At 56.4% G+C, this 20,151-nt stretch overlaps 1 protein-coding gene across 1 annotated transcript in view; it reads right to left on the reverse strand.

Moving 5' to 3' along the window:
- The window catches only part of KNDC1 (kinase non-catalytic C-lobe domain containing 1), a 41,077-nt gene that overhangs the window by 10,091 nt on the left and 10,835 nt on the right, over window positions 1–20,151 (reverse strand). Inside the window, exons 5-18 of the mRNA XM_007936878.1 lie at window positions 19,980–20,097; window positions 17,946–18,766; window positions 16,621–16,735; window positions 15,854–15,925; window positions 15,704–15,765; window positions 9,122–9,280; window positions 7,505–7,582; window positions 6,666–6,759; window positions 5,324–5,477; window positions 4,565–5,247; window positions 3,941–4,085; window positions 3,102–3,202; window positions 2,375–2,418; window positions 1,762–2,280 (exon numbers count right to left, since the gene is read on the reverse strand). Coding sequence (XP_007935069.1) covers window positions 1,762–2,280; window positions 2,375–2,418; window positions 3,102–3,202; window positions 3,941–4,085; window positions 4,565–5,247; window positions 5,324–5,477; window positions 6,666–6,759; window positions 7,505–7,582; window positions 9,122–9,280; window positions 15,704–15,765; window positions 15,854–15,925; window positions 16,621–16,735; window positions 17,946–18,766; window positions 19,980–20,097 — 3,165 coding nt within the window. The remainder of the gene's footprint in view (window positions 1–1,761; window positions 2,281–2,374; window positions 2,419–3,101; window positions 3,203–3,940; window positions 4,086–4,564; window positions 5,248–5,323; window positions 5,478–6,665; window positions 6,760–7,504; window positions 7,583–9,121; window positions 9,281–15,703; window positions 15,766–15,853; window positions 15,926–16,620; window positions 16,736–17,945; window positions 18,767–19,979; window positions 20,098–20,151) is intronic.

A 20,151-nucleotide genomic window follows, 5' to 3' on the forward strand; every position in this document is an offset into this window, starting at 1 on the left:
TGTGCACCGGTGTGTCACCACAACCCATATCCTGGGAGACTGTAGTCAACGCCGACCACAGGCTGACCAGGGCCACGACAGCTAAATAAAACATGACATACTTGGGCCTTCTGTTCTTAACCTGGTTGAGAGGTAAAGAGATCGATGTGGATGGCTGGAGGACACTTGGCGCTCAGTTGCCAGAGTTTAAATAGATGTGACAGCTGACAGTGTCGGGAGGAGGCAAGCTGGGAAAACGGAACCTTGTTGACAAAGAGACAAGAAGGGGTGGGCTGGCGCTAGGGCCATCAGCTAGCTGCTGAAAGCAAAGCCCGCTCCAGCTGACAGCACTGGCTGAGAACTGCAGCACCCAGGCTGGGCGTTCAGGGGGTGGCGCCAGCTCTGACATTCTCCCTGGGGACGCCTACAGTGCCGGCCACATGGGTGCAGGTATACAAGTGTACAGGGACCCAGGTGTGTATGTGCATACGTATGGAGCGCACAGGTGCCCAGGTGCCCTGGTGTGTCAGTGCCCAGGTGCCCAGGTGTGTCAGTGCAGGTGTGCAGAGTGTGTGCTGGGCGCACTGAAGACTGCCATGAACAAATGGAGAAAATGCACGTGTCCCTTCCAGTTCGCCATGCCTCGCTGACCGCCCATTCATGAGCTCACGCTGTCTTTCGGCAGTTGTTCTGTGCTTTCATGTTTCTGTTTGGACGTGGCAGGTCCTTGAGGAAAAACATGAACCGTGGCCCCAGCTGTTTTTCTCCTTGAGCAGAAGGGCTCAGGAAGCTCACTGGGCACCATCCTGGCTCCAGGATGGACTTCTTCCCAAGAGGTTCAGGGAACAAACAAGACGAGGCCATTCCTCCCCTCTGTCTACCTACCAAGCATGGTCCCTATGAACATCCATGCTTCCCTGCATCCATCATCTGAGTCAGTTGCCTCTTCAAGCAGAAGCTACTGCAGAGTAACATGGCCCTAAATGGCCTGAACATGGGCCCCAGGCCCTCTGGGGCCTGATTGCCCCACACGGTGGTCCTCCCTGGGCCCTCGAATGACCTTGGCCTCCCAGAGGTCTCCAGCCAGCACAGCCCCAGCAGTTCAGGCCAGGGGCTTTCTGGTGCACTGGCAGCAGGGATGGGGGGAGAGAGGTTCGTTGGAGGTTCCCACAGGAGCTTCATGGTGTAAATGTGGGTCCCAGAAAAGGGCAGTCCCGATAAGTGGAGGGACAAGCTTCTCTGCAGTCAGGGTGGCTAAGCCTGGCTGAACTCAAGCCTGAAGTCTCCTCTCGGCTCTCCTGACCGGGGAGAATCTGCACACGGAGGGGGCTTTTGCCCAGGACAGCCTGGCCAGCCCGGCCACCCTGAGGGCCCAGCCCAGCCACCCTGATGGCCCAGCCCGGCCACCCTGACGGCCCAGCCCGGCCACCCTGAGGGCCCAGGGCAGGGCACTTCCAGCCTTTCCTCTCATCTGAAAGTGAGAGACCCTCAGAGGAAGCTCGGGTGGGCAGGTGAGGTGGGAGCGTGGCATCCCAAAGCTTACTTTGGCCATAGGACAGTGCCCTACAGGCCTAGGTCACAAGAGAGAGGCCACCTCTCTCACTCCCTGGAGTGCGTTCCTGGAGCACCCATGCAGGTGAGCACAGCACACCCACCACAGACACACACGGCCACCACAGCCAGGAGACTCAGGAGGGGCCAGCACGCCGGCATCCCATGGAGGCCACACAGCCCCCCGTCCCTGCATGGATAAGGCCAGGACACCCTGGGTGCTGGACTCACCGGGTGCTGGGCATCAGTGTCCACAGCCCCGCTGGCCTTCTGCCGCCTCAGCTCCTCCACATAGTTGAGCACGTCAGTACCAAAGCAGTCGGCCTCGTAGAAGGCGCTGCTCCAGCCCGGACTGCAGCTGTGGAACTCAGCGGGGCCCCGTGGCCTGCCCAGGCCTGCCTCCTCCAGCTGGGCCACCGGCCTTGAGTCGGAACCCTCGCTAGCCAGCTCGGAGCCCGAGTCCGCGCTACACGGACGGCTGTCTCCAGCTGCAGGCCCCTTTTCAGCTTTGACGGATCTCTGTGGCCGGAATCCCACTTCAAAATTACCCCGGGAGAGCTCTGCTGAGTCGACGTCTGACAGTGGTGTGGGTGAGCAGGGGGCCCTGCTGGTGCGGCTGGCGGCCGGCTTCTCTTTTCCTTGGAAGGAAGACATGGTGGTTACCTGGGGCAGTGATTCCAGCTGAATCAGGGTGCAGGCCCCCCGACGGCCCAACTTCTGTAGGGCTGCTGCACGGCCTCCTCTGAAACACTGGTGGTCAAAGGGTCACATCAGGCTCACCTGGGGGCCTCCCAATCTCACCGCCATGTGGGCCCTGAGGGGTCCCTGGGCCCCTCTCCCAAACCTGCTGTTCCTCAGGTTGGGATGAGAGTGCTTTGGAGATGTTCCCTGGAGATGTGTTGGAGGGATCGTGACGGGGGGCAGGCGGGATGGGGCTTTCCTTTCTGGATGTTTGCACTTTGTTTTTGAAACTTCCCACTGGACTTTGGCACAGAACAGGGCACGGGGTCTGCCATATGGCAGCCCTGGACACAGTGGGTACCGACTGTGCCCCCTCACCTCCCCAGATCCATCCCATCTGTCCTTCTGGAATATTTGAAACAAACCCCAGCTTTCTGTCACATCTCACAAATGCCCAGGTACATGCTCAGAGCCTGCCGCCTGTGTGGGGTGGCCTGGACTCCAGGGGCTCCCCAGGACTCCCGGAACCCATGGACTCTCAGACCCCCCACAAAAGCTTGCCAGCTCCTGATTACCCAAACAGGGCTCAGTGCCTATTACCCACCCCTGGTTGCCCACTAACTGAAGAGCCCCGCCCCTGCCCAGCCCTGCCCCTTGCCCTCTCCAGCCCCTCTTGCAGTCTTCAGCCTGGACCTCTGGAAATGACAAGGTTCTCAGCTGAGGGGCATCCCAGGCTAGTAGGGGGCCTTGGAGGGCGGGGTTCTGCGGAAGACGCTTGCGAAGCTCTCTCTGGACTCCTGGCAGATCTGGGGCTGGGCTGGGGGCTCCCGGGAAGCAGCCCCGGCTGGGGGCAGATGCCCTGCCTCGCCCCTGTGGACCTTGTCTCTTACCAGGCCTGGGCCCTGAGGGTCTTCTGCTGGATGGGGAGCAGCTGCTGGGCACACTGGTCTGGACGCCGCCCTCGGGCTGCTGCCTGGCCTCCTCCGAAACACTGGTGGTCAAAGGGTCACAGCAGGCTCACCTGGGGGCCTCCCGGTCTCACCGCCATGTGGGCCCCGCTGGGGAGCGGAGCAGACATCCCACAGCACCCCCGGTGATGACGCACCCTTAGGGTGAATGCACTTTTGGCAGGTCCCCTTAGGGTGAATGAGCTTTTGACAGGCTTTTGACTGCTAACCAGAAGGCTGGCGGTTCAAACCCGTCAGCCACTCCTCACAAGGAAGGCTGGGCAATCTACTTCCGTAGAGATAACACTTTGGAAACCCTCAGAAACCCAAGGAAGGGTTGCTGTGAGTCGAATCGACTTGAAGGCAGTGAGTTGAGTTTGTGGCTGTAGTGCCTGCTGCCTCCCCAGGGTGCCCTCACTGCCAGTGCAGACCGGTCAGCATCACCTAGGACAGCTGAGCTGGACGTTGGCGGCAGTCAGGCTGTGGGGTCAATAGTTTCTTGGGGTCTCTCGACAGAATCCAGAGTAGCCTAGGCCTCCCTTCTCAGTGGGTGTGTGGATACCCAGACCACCTTCAGCCGCCAGGCCGAGCTGGCCCCTACTGTGACTCCCGGGAGCCCTTACTTCCAGAAGGAATTTGGGAAAGCTGTGGGAAGCAGGGCTGACTGAGCCCTCAGGGGCGGCCCCTGTGACGGTCACCATGCACACAGAGGGGGGAGAACTGAGCCCTGGGCTCAGGTACACAGGGTCGTTGTGGGGTTCCACCTCCAGGAGGGTGCCCACCTCTCTGAGGGTGATGTCGTCCTGTTCACCACCTTGAACAGGCTCTGCAGTAACTTTTCGTCCCAGTAAAGGTCACAGAACTTCTCTGAGATGGCGCTGCAGAATGTGGCGTACGTGAGGTCTTTCAAGGCAAAAATGTACTCCCCTGGTTGGAAAACATGCCAGGGAGGTTTGATGTGGTGGCATAGTGCCTAAGGCATCTGACTGCTAACCAGAAGTCTGGCGGTTCAAACCCACCCGCCACTCCTCAGAAGGAAGGTTGGGCAATCTACTTCCCTTAGTGATACCGCCTTGCAAACCCAAGGAGGGGTCACTATGAATCGGATAGACTCAAAGGCAGTGAGGTTTTTTTTTTTTTTTTTCCCCTTGGCAAGCACATCTTGATGATCACCTACGTCACTCTGTGGTCTCAAGAGCTGGGTTCCGGGCTGGGGGTGGAGGGGCGCCCGGGGCTCTGGGCTGGGGGAGTGGGGCGGGGTCTCAGGTGGGACTCTGGGCTCTGGCCTGCACCGCTCCCAGGCTTCGACCCCGCCCCACACCTCTCCCAGGTCTCGGCCCCGCCCTCCCTTGACTTGGAGCTCCCCCAGTGCCCGGCTTTCTTCTGCGGCCGGCGTCCTGGCGCACCCATGATCAGGGCCTCCAGCCCGTTGTCCAGGTAGCCGTCGAAGGCGAACTCCTCCTGGATGAGGCGCATGGCCTCCTGCAGCGAAGGGCAGGCCGTCCTTTGCAGGGGAGCGGTGTCCGCGCCCGTGGGGCACCCACGGCGGTCGGCGGGCCTGGGCCGCTCTCGGCCCGAGGAGCCCCGGGGGCCATTTGGGCTGGCCTGTGCGGCCCTTCGGGGGCCCTCGGGCTCCTGGTCCGGGAGCTCAGCGGCAGTGCCCCTGGCCGCCTTGGGCAGGCGGCGTGGGCCGAGGCTGGCCGCGGGGGCTCCCGGAGGCGCAGGTCCGGGGCCCCCGGAAGTGGCCCCTCGCCGGGTCGGCTCCTCGGGCCTCTGCTCCGGCTGGGCCTGTGCCTTCCCGGGTGAGGCGGGTGGAGAAGCCCTGACCGGGGAGCTGGGGGTCTGCGAGGTCGCGCTCTCTGCCGGCCGGTGGGCTGGGACGGGGGATGCAGGGCAGGAGCGCTCCTCCGCCGACTCTCCCGGCTGCTCCGGGGCTGCGTCCCGTGGCTCCGCACCCGGCGCAGGCCTCTCAGGCGTGTTGGTGCTGGTAACCGCCTCGTGGGCCTCGGGAACCAGCGTCCCCCTGCCCTCCCTGCCTCGCCTCTCCTCGGGTCTCTCGGCGGATCCCGGGCCCAGAGCCCGCTCATCCCTGCGGCAGGACGAGGTAGAGCGCTCAGGGAGGCCCTGCGCCCCCAGCCTCCCAGCCCCACGGCGGCGGCACTCACGCTGCGTCCTGCGCCAGAAGGATGGGTTTGAAGTGCGTGGCGGCGGACGTGAACGCAGTGGGCAGCGCTCCGGCTTCGGTGCCTGAGGTGAGTTTGCCCGGCACGGGTCCCCGCACGGCAGCCAGCCTGGCGTCCCTGCCGACGGGCACGAAACCTGGCGACAAGCCTCATCAGGACGACCGTGTGGTGTGGTCACAGCCCCCAGTGCCGCCTCTGTGCCTGGGACCGTGCTGTCCCCCCAATGACACCTTCTCTAGGGGCAGACTTGGTGCGGGAAAAGGGTGACAGCCCAGAGGGGGCCATGAGGGGAAAGGGCGGGCTGGGGATGGCAACAGGCCAGACAGGCCAGAACGCCCAGGGGCTGGGAGAGGGATAATTTAGGGGCGACTGCAGACATGGCAAGGTGCCCTGGTTAAGCACTCGGCTGCTAGCAAAGGTTGGAACCCACCAGCCCATCTGGGGGAGAAAGATTTAGGGTCCTGTAAATTTCCCGGGCACAGTTCTGCTCTGTTCCCACAGCGCTGCTATGGGAGGGGATGGACTTGATGACGACCGTGTTGTTTATTTTCATCTTTTGGTTGTGACGGAAAAGTCCAGAAAGGGCACACACAGACAGGGGGCTCCCACGGACCTGCTGGGCAGGGGGAGGGGGCGGGACCTAGCGGCTGCCTGCGGAAGAGGCCTGGGGGTGGGGGAGCAGAGGCATTTGAGCGTGGCCCAGTGGTGGCAGAAGGACTGGTGTCACCCTCGTGGACAAGCAGGCTAACGAAGCCACCCCGGTGGGCAGAGCAGCCTGGCCCACCCCACCCAAGAGCCACGCTGCTCAGCCCCGCCCCTCGTGGCCCCGTCCCCTGCAGCTCCCGGAAGTGCCCACCAAACGGCAGGTGCTGCAGCCCACCCACTCGTCCCTGACTGGCGGCTGGTGGGGGAGCGTGGGTGTAGGGTGAGAGGGCCAGGGTGGTGACAAGTCACTGTACTGACATCAGCCCTAATGAGGCCTCTGCCTGGTGGCCTTGCCCTCTGCAATGCCAGCCCACCCGCTGCTGCCACCCCTGCCACCGCCCTGGACCCTGGGGTCATTTTGGTGTGACCCCCTCTGACAGTGTCAGAGGGTACCCTCTGCACCCTCTCACGCCCGTAGTGACACCGCTCACGTAGCCTGCGCCACTTGCAGTTCAGGACACAGGATAAAGCCAGATCCCCCAGGAAGGTGGTTGGGCTCTGTGTTGGTGAGTTCTGGACTCGTGGTCCTGTGTGTCCCGTCAGGCTCATGTGCACGTGAGGGTGGGGATGCCAGGGCTGGTGGCTGAGGTTGAGAGAGGAGGCCGGCCCGGGACCCCACCTGCGCTGGGCTCTGGAGGAGGCGCCGTGTGCGGCTCCAGGTCAGCCATCGAGAAGGGATTTTGGAGGCTGATTGTTTCTTCCTCCTGGTAAACCTGGGGCAGACGCACTCAGTCAGCGCCTTCATGCAGAAAGGCAGCCCCATGAGGAGGCACACCGTCACTCTGGTGCACCCCGGTCTTCTGCCCCTCACACAGAGCACGCTCAGGAGGTGGGGTGGGGCTGGGCCTGCAGTTCGGGGGTCAAGGGAGGCCTGGAGCTGTGGGGGGCTGGGGGCTCAGGAGGCTGGGCTGGGCCTGCAGCTCCGGGGTCTGGGGTGGAGGGGAGCTGGCATGGCTGGTGGGAGGCCAGCAGGCAGAGCTTGGTTTTCTTTGCAGCAGGAACCTTGATGACATGCTTTGCCAACAGATGAAGCGGTTGCTGGGGGATGGGACGACGGTGCCAGAGTCGAACCCTGTGTTACTTGGAACCCCAACACCTAGATGCTTGATGGGGATGTCAGGTGCCTGGGGGTCGTGTCCCTGCCTGTGCTGCGGGTCACCGTCACTGCTCTGGCCCTGCCCACAGCGCCAGGGAGGCTGACAGGCATGTCTGTAACTGCTGCTGACCACCACAGACCCTGAGGGCCAGAGGTGGGAGCGGCAGATAGCACCCCGAGAGCTGGTGCCCCCCAGGGCCAATCTAAGAAGGTGCAGAGTATCATCCAGTAGTCATGATCTCTGTGCCCTGAATTCTACAAAAACGTGACAGTAAACACTTCAAAACCTAGAGCCTCATCTCCCTGGGTGCCAAGGGCCCATTAAAGCCCTAGGCAGCATGCTTTGGGAACCTTCGTCTTACCTTACAGGTAGACCCCCTCAGGTGGGCTAGAATCTTCTTGCTGTCCATGCCTCGTTGAAGGAGGTAGCTGTTGCTCACCTGGAAAGAGGACCCAGTGGACAATCAGGTACAGGACAGGCGGCTCAGGTGCCAGCTAGTGCCCAGTGGGGGAGAGTGTGTGTGGACACCGCCAACTCCAGAAGGTACCCTGTCACAGGATGGTGGGACAGGAGAGCCTGGTGGGTGCTTTATTCTTGGGGGCACCCCAGACTTTGGGTGTACAGGCATGAATTTCTGCATCCGTGCACGTAGCTTTCAGTCCTGCCTTCAGCCTAGGAATAAAAACTGAACAAAAACTGCCTGTCTCCTCCCTCAGGGCTGGCTGGCGAGCCTGGTGGACTTGCCTTGCTGACAGCCACCACAGAGGGGCCAGGCACCTGGGGTCTCATGGAAGATGGGATAGGGGAACGTGGAGTGCCTGCAGCTGTCCCTTGAAGAACTACAGAAAGGGTGACATTGTAAATCCCTGGCAGAATGGGGTCAGAATCCACCAGTGCACGCGCGCGCACGCACACACACACACACACACAAAATGCTTCCGAAATTGCAGCCTGAAAAACAGACAAGTGAGGCTTGGGAGATGCTATAATTTCACAGCTAAGCACAGGTCCTCTGGGACCTGGCCAGCCAGGTGGCAGCCATGACAAGATCAGTGTGAATGCGGCTGATCTCCCAGGCCCAGCACGGTGAGGCCAGGCACTTGTCACCCCTTATGTGGCTCTGTAGTGAAGGGCTCGGCCCTCAGGCACTATGCCCTGGAGGGTGTGGTGGGTGTGGGGCAGGCCATGGCCCTAGCATTGATTCTGCAGGGCTAGACCTTCTGATATTTGGGGCAAAAAGTCACTATGAAGCACTCGTGTTTGGTCAGGACTCTAGAAGGGCCAGTGTGGGGAAGAGGAACAACGGGCGGTCCAGGAGGTGTGGAGAAGACAAAGAGTCGTTTTCTTTTTTGGCTAGCATGTAAGGAGCCCTCACAGGCACCCTGCGCCCTTTCATGGTGGGGACCCTGGTAGGTCATCCTCACCTGATGGGGAGCCAGCAAGGCCAGAGGGGTGAGCACCTGGCCCACGCTCCAGCACGGTTCTGCCCCAAAGCCGTCTTCCCACTGCATGGGCCCTATCCTGCCACCCCAACAGCAAGGGCCTCCCCACTCTGTCTCCTGCTTCTACCTGCCAGAGGGGGGCTGGGGCTTCAGCTCTAGCTGTCTCCCAGCTTGGGATCCATGGTCCAGCGGGTGAGGCGAGGCCACGCTGACTTCATGAGCTAAGGGTGTGAGGCTGGGAGGGGACTCAGAGGAGGCAACCTGTATTGCGGGAACTGAGCGGGAGGGGAAATCAGGTGGGGTCGCAGGGCAGCTGACCAGTGCTTGGCCCAGGCCACACCGTCCTCACCCCCAGTCGGGAGGAAGCTTCGGTGACATGGGTGGCCAGGGCAATGTGGTAGGTAAAATGAAGCCCACCCCTCCTGCATCCAGTGGCTCCTGCCCCAAACCTGTGTCCTGGCTCCCTTGAGCCCTCGTGCCCAGCTCAGCAGTGGAGGCCCAGCACCCCAGTCGCAGTGCAGTCACAGTGTGGTTACCTTGATGGCCTCGGCTGCAGACAGCCGCTCCTGGGGGCTACATCTGGCCATGTCCAAGAGGAGAGCCTTGAGTCTGCGTGGCAGGGCCAGCTTGTGGTCACGAGGCATGCTAAATCTGGCTGCGGTCCACAGGACGGCGGCCACACAGTACACGGAGGCCTGGGTGAGTGGAGAGAGGGTGATGGGGACACCGAGGGGCCCAGCCACGCCCAGCAGATGCTGCCTTGCCCTGGCGGCCCCAAAGGCGTAGCCTTCACAGAGTGGCTCCTGACGTGCACCGTGAGACCAGCCAGAGTCGGGGCGGGCCCTCAGTTTCCTCTTCTGCCCCCCAAACCTCCTGCATTGGAACCTGGGAATCTGCATGTTTAACAAGGACCCAGGAGGTTCAGTCACGTGGGAATATTTAGCGCATAGACTTGGCAAAGGCCCCAAAGCTGGGCTTGCTGTGTTGTCTTGTGGATTGACTTAATGAAGAGAAGTATAAAATGCTAATGATGGACACAATTAACAAGCACAGGTCTGCAGCTGTTATAGTGCGAAAGGCAGCAAACCTTAAGGAAATGCTGTCCCGTTGCCAACCACTATCATCCTAGAATGTCACGTGGAATGTGTGACGTTCCGGTCCTGTTTTGTTTCATCTTCCTGAGATAAAGAAAATATCCACCAATGTTCGCGTGAGCGTCATGCCCCTGTGTCATTGGTGGGTGGTGAGCACAGGGCCGGGCGGAAGTCAAGGCAAGCTCCTGGAGGATGGGGATCACCTGGGCCTGTGGATGTTCTACCAGGAGCAGTGCCACGTCATCTTGTTACTGGTGAGTCGTGTGCCACACACCCTTGGTGTCAGTTATGTTTGTACTAAGTGTCTGTGTGTCCACAGAAGCACACAGTGTTCAGAGAGCTGGCTGTTACGTTTTCTCAGCACACCACTGATTCGCAGGGATCTGAGCCAGAGGACAGGCCCTGAGGCCCAGTGTAGCCTGGGGTGTGAACTGACCAGCTCCTTCACACTCCCCGAGTTGTTGCAGTGAGTGAGGAGAATGAAAGGGGACGGCCCACTGAGGTCTCAGCCGTGTTCTTGCATCTATATTCATAAAGGATGCCGACCTGTAATTTGTTTTTGTACTGTCTCTGTCTGCTTCTGATATCAGAGTAAAGCTAGTTTCATAAAATGAATTGGGAAGTACACCTGGTACTCACTTAGTGACTATCTTGTTATCCGACCTTCTGCATTTACAACAGCAGCAAAACACCTACTATTCAGCTATTTTGCATGTTAACGACTTAACATCTGATAGTAATGAACGCCGAGGTGCAAGGTGTGTTGGTTAAAGTTCTGTGTCAGCTTGGCTGGGCCATGATTCTCAGAGGTTGGGCATTTCCGTAGTGGTGTCATTACGTAATGGTGGCAGTCATGCAGTGATGCAGTCCTCCTGCATTTGTGATCTGGTGTGATGATCCTCCATTTTCACATAACGACCTGGCCTTCGGAATCTAACTATGTCAGGAAGTGAGGAGCTGGTGTAGTCCCTCTTCTGTTTTCTGGAAGAGATGGTTTAGAATTGGTGTGACTTCTTTAAATATTTGGTAGAATTCTGCAGTGAAGCTATCCATACCTAGTGATTTATCTTTAGGAGTTTTTAAATGATAGATTCAGCTTCCTTAATAGCTATGGGCTATTCAACTGATCAATTTCATATTTGGTGAGTTGGGGTGGTTTGTGTTTTTCAAGAAATTGGTCCATTTCATTTAAGTTGTCAAGCTTATGGGTGGAAAGCTATTTGTAGGATCCCTTATGATCCTTGTGAGGTCTGCAGGGTCTGTGATGATGTCTTCTTGTCATTCCTGATACTGCTCACTTGTATCTTCTCTCTTTCCTCATTGTTAGTCTTGCTTCTTAGAAGTTTGTCAATTTTATTGATCTTTTCGAAGAACCAGCTTGAGTTCCTTGATTTTTCCTACTTTTTCTGTTCTCAGTTTCATGGATTTCTGCGATCATCCTTATTATTTCCTTCCTTCTGCTTGTTTTAGGTTTGTTTTGCTTTTCCTTGTCTAGGTTCTTGAGGTGGGAGCTTAAACTACTGAGACTTTTTCTCTCTTCTACCATACAGTGTATTGTGCTATGAATTTCCTTCTTAGTGCCACTTTAGCTCATGGGTTTTGACATGCTATATTTTCATTCAATTCAATGTATTTTTTAAAATTTTCATTGAGACTTCCTCCTTGACCTATGGATTATTTAGAAGTGTGTTGTTTAGTTGTCAGAAATGAAATGAAATGCACAAAGATTGACAGCTTAGGCTAGAGGAGTTGTGGGATGACATCAAGGCCATTACGTGAAGAAAACAAAAGGTCATTAAAAAGACAGGAAAGAAAAAAAAAAAAAAGGCCAAAATAGATGTCAGAAGAGACTCTGAAACTTATTCTTGAATATAGGGTAGCTAAAGCAAATGGAAGAAATGATGAAGTAAAAGAGTTGAACAGAAACTTTTAAAGGGCAGCTCGAGAAGGCAAAGTGAAGTTAGAAAACCACAAGGAAGAACGTGCTTGGAATTTCTCAAACTGAAAGAGTTGAAGAAAAAATTCAAACCTCAAGTTGCAATATTGAAGGATTCTGTGGGCAATATATTGAATGATGGAAGAAACATCAAAAGAAGATGGAAGGAATACACAGAGTCACTGTGCCAAAAAGATTGGGTGACATCAGCCATTTTAGAAGGTAGCATATGATCAAGAATTGATGGCACTGAAGGAGGAAGTCCGACCTGTACTGAAGGATTGGTGGAAAACAAGGCCCTGGGAATTGACAACCCAATGAGATGGTTCAACAAATGGATGCAACACTGGAAGCGTTCACTCATTTATGCCAAGAAATTTAGGAGACAGCTACCTGGATGGAAGACAACTTACCAGAAGAGATCCATATTTGTGCCCGTTCTAAAGAAAGGTGATCCCACAGAATGTGGAAATTATAGAACGATATCAATAATACCACACGCAAATAATATTTTGCTGAAGGTAATTCAAAGATGGTTGCTGCAGTAGTACATTGACAGGGAACTTCCAGAAATTTAAGCTGGATTCAGAAGAGGATGTGGAACAAGGGATATCATTGCTGATGTCAGCTGGGTCTTGGCTGAAAGCAGAAAACACCAGAAAGATTCTACCTGTGTTTTATTGATAATGAAAAAGCATTTGACCATGTGGATCATAACAAATTATGGATAATATTGCAAAGAATGGAAGTTCCAGAACACTTAATTGTACTCATGAGGAACCTGTACATAGACCAAAAGGCAGTCATTCAAACAGAACAAGGCGATTTTGTGTGGTTTAAAGTCAGGAAAAATGTGTGTTATCCTTTCTCCATACTTATTCAATCTGTATGCTGAGTAAATAATCTGAGAAGCTGGACTATATGAAGAAGAACACAGCATCAGGATTGGAGGAAGACTCATTAACAACTAGTGATATGCAGATGACACAACCTTGTTTGCTGAAAGTGAAGAGGACTTGAAGCACTTACTGATGAAGATCAAAGACTACAGTCTGCAGTATGGATTACATCTCAGCATAAAGAAAGCAAAAAATCTCACAACTGGACCAATAAGCAACATCATGATAAATGGAGAAAAGATTGACGTTGTCAAGGATTTCATTTTTCTTGGATCCACAATCAATGCCCATGGAAGCAGCAGTCAAGAACTTTGGGAAGATCTGCAAAAGACCTCTTTAAAGTGTTAAAGAGCAAAGATGTCATTTGGAAGACTAAGGTGTGCCTGACCCAAGCCATGGTATTTTCAGTTGCTTCATATGGATACAAAAGCTGAATAATGAATAAGGAAGACCAAAGAGGAATTGATGGATTTGAATTCTGGTGTTGGTGAAGAATATTGAATATACCACAACTGCCAGAAGAATGAATAAATCTGTCTTGGATGAAGGACAGCCAGGATGCTCCTTAGAAGTGAGGTGAGACTTTGCCTCAAACTTTGGTCATGTTGTCCAAAGAGACCAGTCCCTGGAGAAGGACATCATGCTTGGCAAAGTAGAGGGGCAGTGAAAAAGAGGAGATGGATTGACGCAGTGGCTGCAACCATGGGCTCAGGCAGGGCAGTGATTGCGAGGACGGTGCCCTTTCATTCTGTTGTACGTAGGGTTGCTCTGAGTTGGACCTGACTCAACGGCACCTAACAACAAGAAGCCAGAAGAACAAACAAATCTGTCTTGGAAGAAGTGCAGCCAGAATGTTCTTTAGAAGTGATGATGGTGAGACTTCACCTCATGTACTTTGGAAATGTTATTGGGAGGGACACCATATGCTTGGTAGAGTTGAGAAATCAGAGAAAAAAAAAGACCCTCAACGAGATGGATTGGCACAGTGGCTGCAACAATGGGCTCCAACGGCGACAATTGTGTGGATGGCACAGGACTGGGCAGTGTTTTGTTCCATTGGACATGGGGTCACTCCGAGTTGGAACTGAGTCGATGGCACCTAACAACAAGAACAACAACTGTTCCCCATTCATAAGGAGCCCTGGTGGCATAGGGGTTAAACAGCTGGCTGCTAACCAAAGGGTCAGTGGTTCAAACTCACCAGCCACTCCATGGGAGAAGGATGTGGCAGTCTGTTCTGTAGTGGATTGCAGCCTTGGAAACCTGTGGGCAGTTCTCCTTTGTCGTACAGGGTCACTCTGAGTTGGAAATGACTCGTAGCAATGGGTGGGTTTTTATTCTCTTCCATTCATAATGTAGTTGTCTTAATATGTCCTCTACGTACATTTAGAGCTACTTCGAGCAGATTAAATTTTCACTTGAGCAATCACACAAAATTTAGAATACTAAAGAGGTGGTGGAGCGTCTATTGTATTGATCCTCATTTTTCTCAGTCCCTCATTTCTTCCTTCCTGACAGTCTAAAGTTCTTCCTTTATTGTTTCCTTTCTGTTTAGAGACATTCCTTTATTTTATTTTTTTGAGCTAGAGACATTCCTTTAGCCATTCTTTCAAGGTACATCTGTTGTGACAAATTTCCTGAGTTTTTTTTTTTCAATCTGAGAATGCCTTGACTTTCCCTCTATTCCTGAAGGATGTGGAATTCTGTGCTGGGTCTTTAGTTTCCCATTGGTTTCAGGTGTGTTTGTAATTGTTTGCTGAGGCATTTTGCTGTTTAAAGTCTGTCACTCAGCGTTGGCATGTGTTGGTCATCTTTTGCATTCAGTTTGAAGTCTTCCTGGTTCTTGGGGTAATGAGTGTTTTTTTTTTACTGAGAACTGGATATTTTGTATTATGTTCTAAGACTCTGGATCTTACTTAAGTCTTCTCCTTTAGTCGGCTTTCTCTGACACCTTTTTGGCAGGGGACGGGAGGGTGCCACCTCATCACTGCCAGGTGGCGGTTCAAGTCCAGGTTCGTTGACATGTAAGGAGTGGCTCCTCGTTACTGCTGGACAGCGGGGGGAGTGCCAGTTCCCCATTAGGTTCCCACTGATACCTCCTTGGCTAAGAGGGGTAGACGGCCTACTGCTACTCCCTGTGTGGCTCTGAGGACATCGCAGGGGGTCAAGGTGCCACCAGATGGTGGTGGTGAGGGCCCTGACTCTCCATGAGGCCTCCTCTGGAGGGGGAATTGGGGGCCTTGTTACATCTGGGGGTGGAAGTTCAGGCTCCCCATGTGGTCTCCAATGCCATTGGGGGGTAGGACCCTCACTACCATCTGTTGTTGTTGTTGTTGTTATGTGCCATCGAGTCAGACCTGACTCATAGCGACCCCTTCTTGGGTTTCCGAGGCAGTATCACTACGGAAGTGGATTGCCCCATCTTATGCTGCCATCTGGTGGAGATGAATTTCCTGGCCCCTGCTCAGCCTCCTCTGACAGCACCCCAGTGGGGAAGTTGGGGGCCTTGGTCCCACTGGGGAGGGCAGAAGTCCAGGCTTCCCACTTGGCCTTTACTGGTGTGGGCAGGGCTGGTTTTCCCTGCGGTGTCTGTCTGATGGTTGTCTGTTACGCTGGACCGCCCCTTTCCTGGTCCTTTGGCCACAAGGAGCTGGCTGGTATAGGGCTTTTTGTCTGCATCCATTGGTGTTTCTGACCTGCTGGCTTCTTCAGTCCTAGTCTGGGATGTCTGAGACTTCACTGTGGTGTTGCTTCTCTCCTGAGGTCCTCAGTTGGTCTGCCTTTTCTCCTCCCCTGGACTGGGTGGCACAGCCCTCAGGAGATGGCCTTGGGGCATGCGGTGGACGGGTGGGATTCCGGTTGGTGCAGGAGGAACGGAAGTGGAAGCTCGGCCTTGGCTTTAATTAATGTAATCATGAGTTTGTTTAACTTAGTGATGACTTTCTAACAACTGCTATTGGCTCCTGCCAGCCAGGAGAGGTGGCCCCGTGCACCCTACTTCCCACTGTATGTGCAGAGCACTGGGCACATATGGTGCTCTCCAGGGACCTGCCCCGATCTCACTGGGTCCCAACACCACGCCCACCCCCTCTCCTTCCCTTAGACAGGAGAGGTGGGAGTGGGAAGAGCCTGGCTGCCAGGGTCTGTGGGCCTTGGGTTGGGCAGGGAGTGCAGGGGAGGTCTGGTTACCTTTTCTGTCACCAGCTTCTCCTCTGTGACCTCGGGAGCCAGGAAAAGTGAGTTGTACGAGCCTGAGAGAGAAGACCCCAGACCTGGGTCAGTTTTGCCATCAGCTGCAGCAAAGTCACCCCGTGCGCAGCCCCGTGAGCCCATACGCACCACTGGCCGGGGACGTCCCAAAGAGCACTGCGCCATCCTCGGCGATCAGCACGGAGTCCAGACACAGGTAGGCTGCGGGAGAGTGTGGCATCAAGCGCCCACCCGTCCACCGCATGCCCCGAGGCCGTCTCCTGAGGGCTGTGCCACCCAGTCCAGGGCAGGGAGCCCTCTCAGCCTCCCAGCACATGGGGAGCCCACCAGTGTCACCCCAGGGCTGCGTGAAGCAGCATCCTGCCCAGGCAGGCCCCTCAGAGCCGCTGCTCCTACCAACCCAGGGAGGGCTGGACACCACTTGGCTACACGGGGCTGCCTGTGCTCTGAGCTCCAAGAAGATGAGGGGAGAGGGGACAATGGCTGAGGGGACAGGGCCTGGGGAAGCCTGAGGGGGGTCACAGGCCCCATCCTGCGTCATGGTGGCACAGTGGGGGGCTGGTTGACTGACAGTAGTGTCTCTCATAACTGCTTCCCCCAGGAGGCCCTGTGCACACTGTTTTCCCCTCCCCCACACCTTCTATAACATCATCCAGGGCTGAGCTTTGAGATGATGAAGTTCTGTGACATCTAAGATTCCCCTCCTCCCCCCAGAACCAATTTTAGCCTCTTTGGGGATGATGTCACCCCATCAGGGCTACAGTGGGGCTGCATGTCTTTCAGCAGGGGTTTAAGTACCTGTCCTGAGCCCCTCCACCGCCTCCACGGCCCTGAGGTCACTACAGACTACACTCAGTGGCTCAGGGCCAGGGCGGTTCACGGACCACAGCAGCTACCTGGGAACTCGATGTAGGTCTGCAGCGTGTGGAGGCTCTCATGGCACAATGCCCACAGCTCATATTCACGGAAGGGCCGGCCGAGCTTCACCAGGAGGTCCTGCAGGGCCACCCACTGTGCGGGGAGAGGGTGGCGGTCAGGACAGGGTGGCCCCCACCTCACCACACCACGCGCTGGAGAAGGCTGTGGACCACAGTGTTCACGAGATCGAGGCTCCTTATCTGAGGCCACCGGGCACAGGGTGTCCAAGTGCACGTATTGGGAAGGTTCCGGAAGCCAGTGTCCTCCTCACCCTCCTGCACGGCCCACTGGGGCACAGCTCTTCCTGGCCCTCCAATGACCAGGGTGGTGTCCAGTGACGTGTCTGTGTCCCCTTGCCGGCACTGGGTCTGGAGGCTGCTCCCCTCACCAAGCATGTCCCTTCCACATGGGGCTTCTGAGCTTGGAGGCCCTGGCCTATGCCCTGCAGTGTGGCTTTAGGCAGGGGGCTGGCTTCACTCCCCACCCAGCTCTGGGTCGGTGCTGACCCTCCCAGGGTGGAGCAGGGGCTGCTGAATGCCGCCTGGCTCAGGGACCCTGACCCCACTTCTGGATTGTCCGGGGCCCTCGCTGTCCCCAGGCAGGGCTGAGACCACAGGCAGCACTTAGAATGAAGGAACCACCTGGTGGTCGGTGGACTTCCCAGGCCAGCAAGGGCCTCTCTGCTCCAGAGAGCTGCAGAGACCCCAGGCAAGTAGCTCTGGGCTTGCTGGTGGCTGTGACCAAGCCTGACCATGCACACTCTACACTGGCGCGATGGCTCTAATGTTTGAGACAACAAAGAGGGAGACCTGAAGCCTCACTTATCCCCCACCTTGGGGTTAGGAGCTGCTGGGCAGCCGAGGCCCACTTGTGCCCACAGGAACCCTGGCGTAGGAACACAGCTGAGTCAGGACCGGCTGCCACAGACCAGATCGGAGGTCCTGGTACAGCCCTGAGGGACGGGGGCTGCCGGGACGTAGTCCCGGGGGGCTGTTCCCTATCTGCTCTTCTAGCAAGAAAACTGGGACCCGCAGTGCACTCCTGCTGATGACAGTGGGTGCTGGTGACAGTGGGTGCCAGTGACAGTGGGTGCCGGTCAGAGTGGGTGCCGATGACAGTGGGTGCCAGCATGGCTGCGTGTCTGTGTCCAGGGTGAGAGCTGCCCACCCCAGGGAGGCCACACAGCAAGTCAGGCTGTATTCACATGCTTCAGAGTGGGGCAGTTCCTGGAGAAGAGTGGGGATACGGCCATTTTCCTGGGGAAAAGGAGCATAGTGCACGCTGAGGGGAGATGGGCACTCACCTGCTCCGTGGCTATGCCTCCAGGCTGGCTGGCTCCTTCCAGAGCTTCCACAGCATTGTAGTGAGGTCTGCCTGTGCCTTGAAGGTCCACGGGATGGGGTGGGGGGCCCTCCTCAGCAGGGCCCGGGCCCAGGCAGGACGATGCACCATCTGGCTGAGGGCACCTCTCTTCCGCTGGCTGTTCTGGGGGACTGGCTGCCCCTCCCTGGCTGGGGCCTCCCAGCCCAGAGCCACCGCTTGGACCAATCCCAGGCAGGGTCCCCCTGTCCCTGCGGCCACCTGTGCCTTGGGCCTCATCCTGGGACTCAGGTCTTCCCTCAGGCCACAGTCCATACTTGGGCAGTGCCTTGAAGTCCAGCAGCCCATTCTTCCCCTCCGGGAAGATCTTCCTGCAGTCCCCAGGGAGCAGCTCCGGGACTGGACGCTGGCTTCCAGTCAGAGACAGGCAGAGGGCGCTGGCCTCGGGGCCGTCGGCCAGGAGCCGGGGGAAGCTCTGTACCTTCCTTAGGCGGTTCCTCCGGAGCGGGCCGCGGTCCAGGTCGCCCAGGGGGCCCCTGGTGTCCAGCAGGAGGCCGGCCAGCCGGTCCGAGCATGGCCCCTCCATGTCACTCTCGCCATTTCTCACAGGTGCTGAGAGCAGGGGCTTCGAGGGTGGGGGATAGACACCCCAGCTGCTCTCCTGTTGAGGGCTGCCAGGGCCACCCACAGGCAGGCCCTGCAGGGCTTGCTGGACTTTGGGGTCAGCGCCACGGTTCCCAGACTGCCCCTTGGGCCCCGCACTTCTGGGTGCGAATCTCCCCATCCAGGTGTTCTCACTGACATCTGTGCCAGGGAGAGTGGGGTCATTGCCAGAGCACGGACCTGAGACCTTCACTGCAAAGACCCCTGAGCACAGGGACTCGGGGGGTGGGGCTGCTCTCGGGCTCCCAGCCCCAGAGTCTTCCTTAGAGCCCGCCCAGCAACTTTCTCGCCTCATTAGTCCCCCAGTCTGCCAATTAATGAGGCCCTGGAAGGCTCTGAAAGGGCTCCTGCTGCTCTCTCCCTCGGCAGGCAGAGCTCCGGCAGGAGTTTCCTGCCGGGCCTTTGGCTGCCTAATTGTTCGACCAAGAAAGCATGTGGATGTTCGGTTGTGAGTTCACAGTGCTGCATCCCAGGAAGGAGGTCAGATAGCCCAGCCCTGCCCTGCCCCACCCTGGGTGATCCCGGGCCAGGCCTCCCCGGACGGCTCCTGTCACCCTCTGTCACCTGTGGTTTTCACATCATGCTGGGTGCAGGCCTCCCCCAGAGTGCATGCCACTGCTGGACCAGCACCCCATATGTGAGTGAGGGCATGTGCCTGCCCGTGTATGGCAATGTGTGTGTGTGCCTGTGTGCATGTCTGTACATGCGCATGTACTCGTCTATGTGTATGTGTGTGAGTGTGTATACACATGAGTGTGTCTGTGACTGTGTATGCATCAGTCTGTGTGTGCCTGTGTGTATGTGTATGTGTGTGTGCATGGGTCTATGTGAGTGTTTGTGTGAGGGTACACATGTGTAGATGGATCTCTGTGTGTGCATGTGTATGTATGTTGCTTGGTTTGTGTGCATGTATACTATGTGCATGTCATGTACATGTGTCTCTGTGTGCATGTGCACGTGATCTGTGCACATTGCATGTGTGTGCATGGGTTTATGCATGTGCATGGGCTTATGCATGTGGATACACGTGTGCACGTACATGTGCACACATCACATGTGTGTGCATGGGTCTGAGTGACTATATGTGTGTGTGCATGGGTCTCTCTGCATGTGCACACGTGTGCATGTCATGTGCATGGATCTCTGCAAGTGCACATGTATGTGCAAGTACATGCACATCGTGTGTGCACATCATACATGTGCATAGGTCTCAGTGAATGTGCACATGTGCATGCATGGGTCTATGCATGTGCACAGCTGTGCATGTCGTGTGCGCATGGGTTTGCATATATGTGAATGTGCATGCACATGTGTGTGTTAGTCTGTGTGCATGTGCGTGTGTATGTGCACTTACCTTGGAGTGCTCCGAAAGACTCGATGGACAGTACCCTCCTCCCAAGGGCCGAGAGGCTGCGGCACAGGTGGCAGGAAGACACACTTTTCATCCTCTCCTCACACAGGGCGATGATACTCTGTGGATAAGGTCAGAGGTAGGGACTCAGGGACAGTGCCTGCCTCCCCCGGAA

This window comes from Orycteropus afer, unplaced genomic scaffold (assembly GCF_000298275.1).
Source record: "Orycteropus afer afer isolate SDZICR_OR568_19922 unplaced genomic scaffold, OryAfe1.0 scaffold00038, whole genome shotgun sequence".
In the NCBI taxonomy this organism is placed as follows: Eukaryota; Metazoa; Chordata; class Mammalia; order Tubulidentata; family Orycteropodidae; genus Orycteropus; species Orycteropus afer.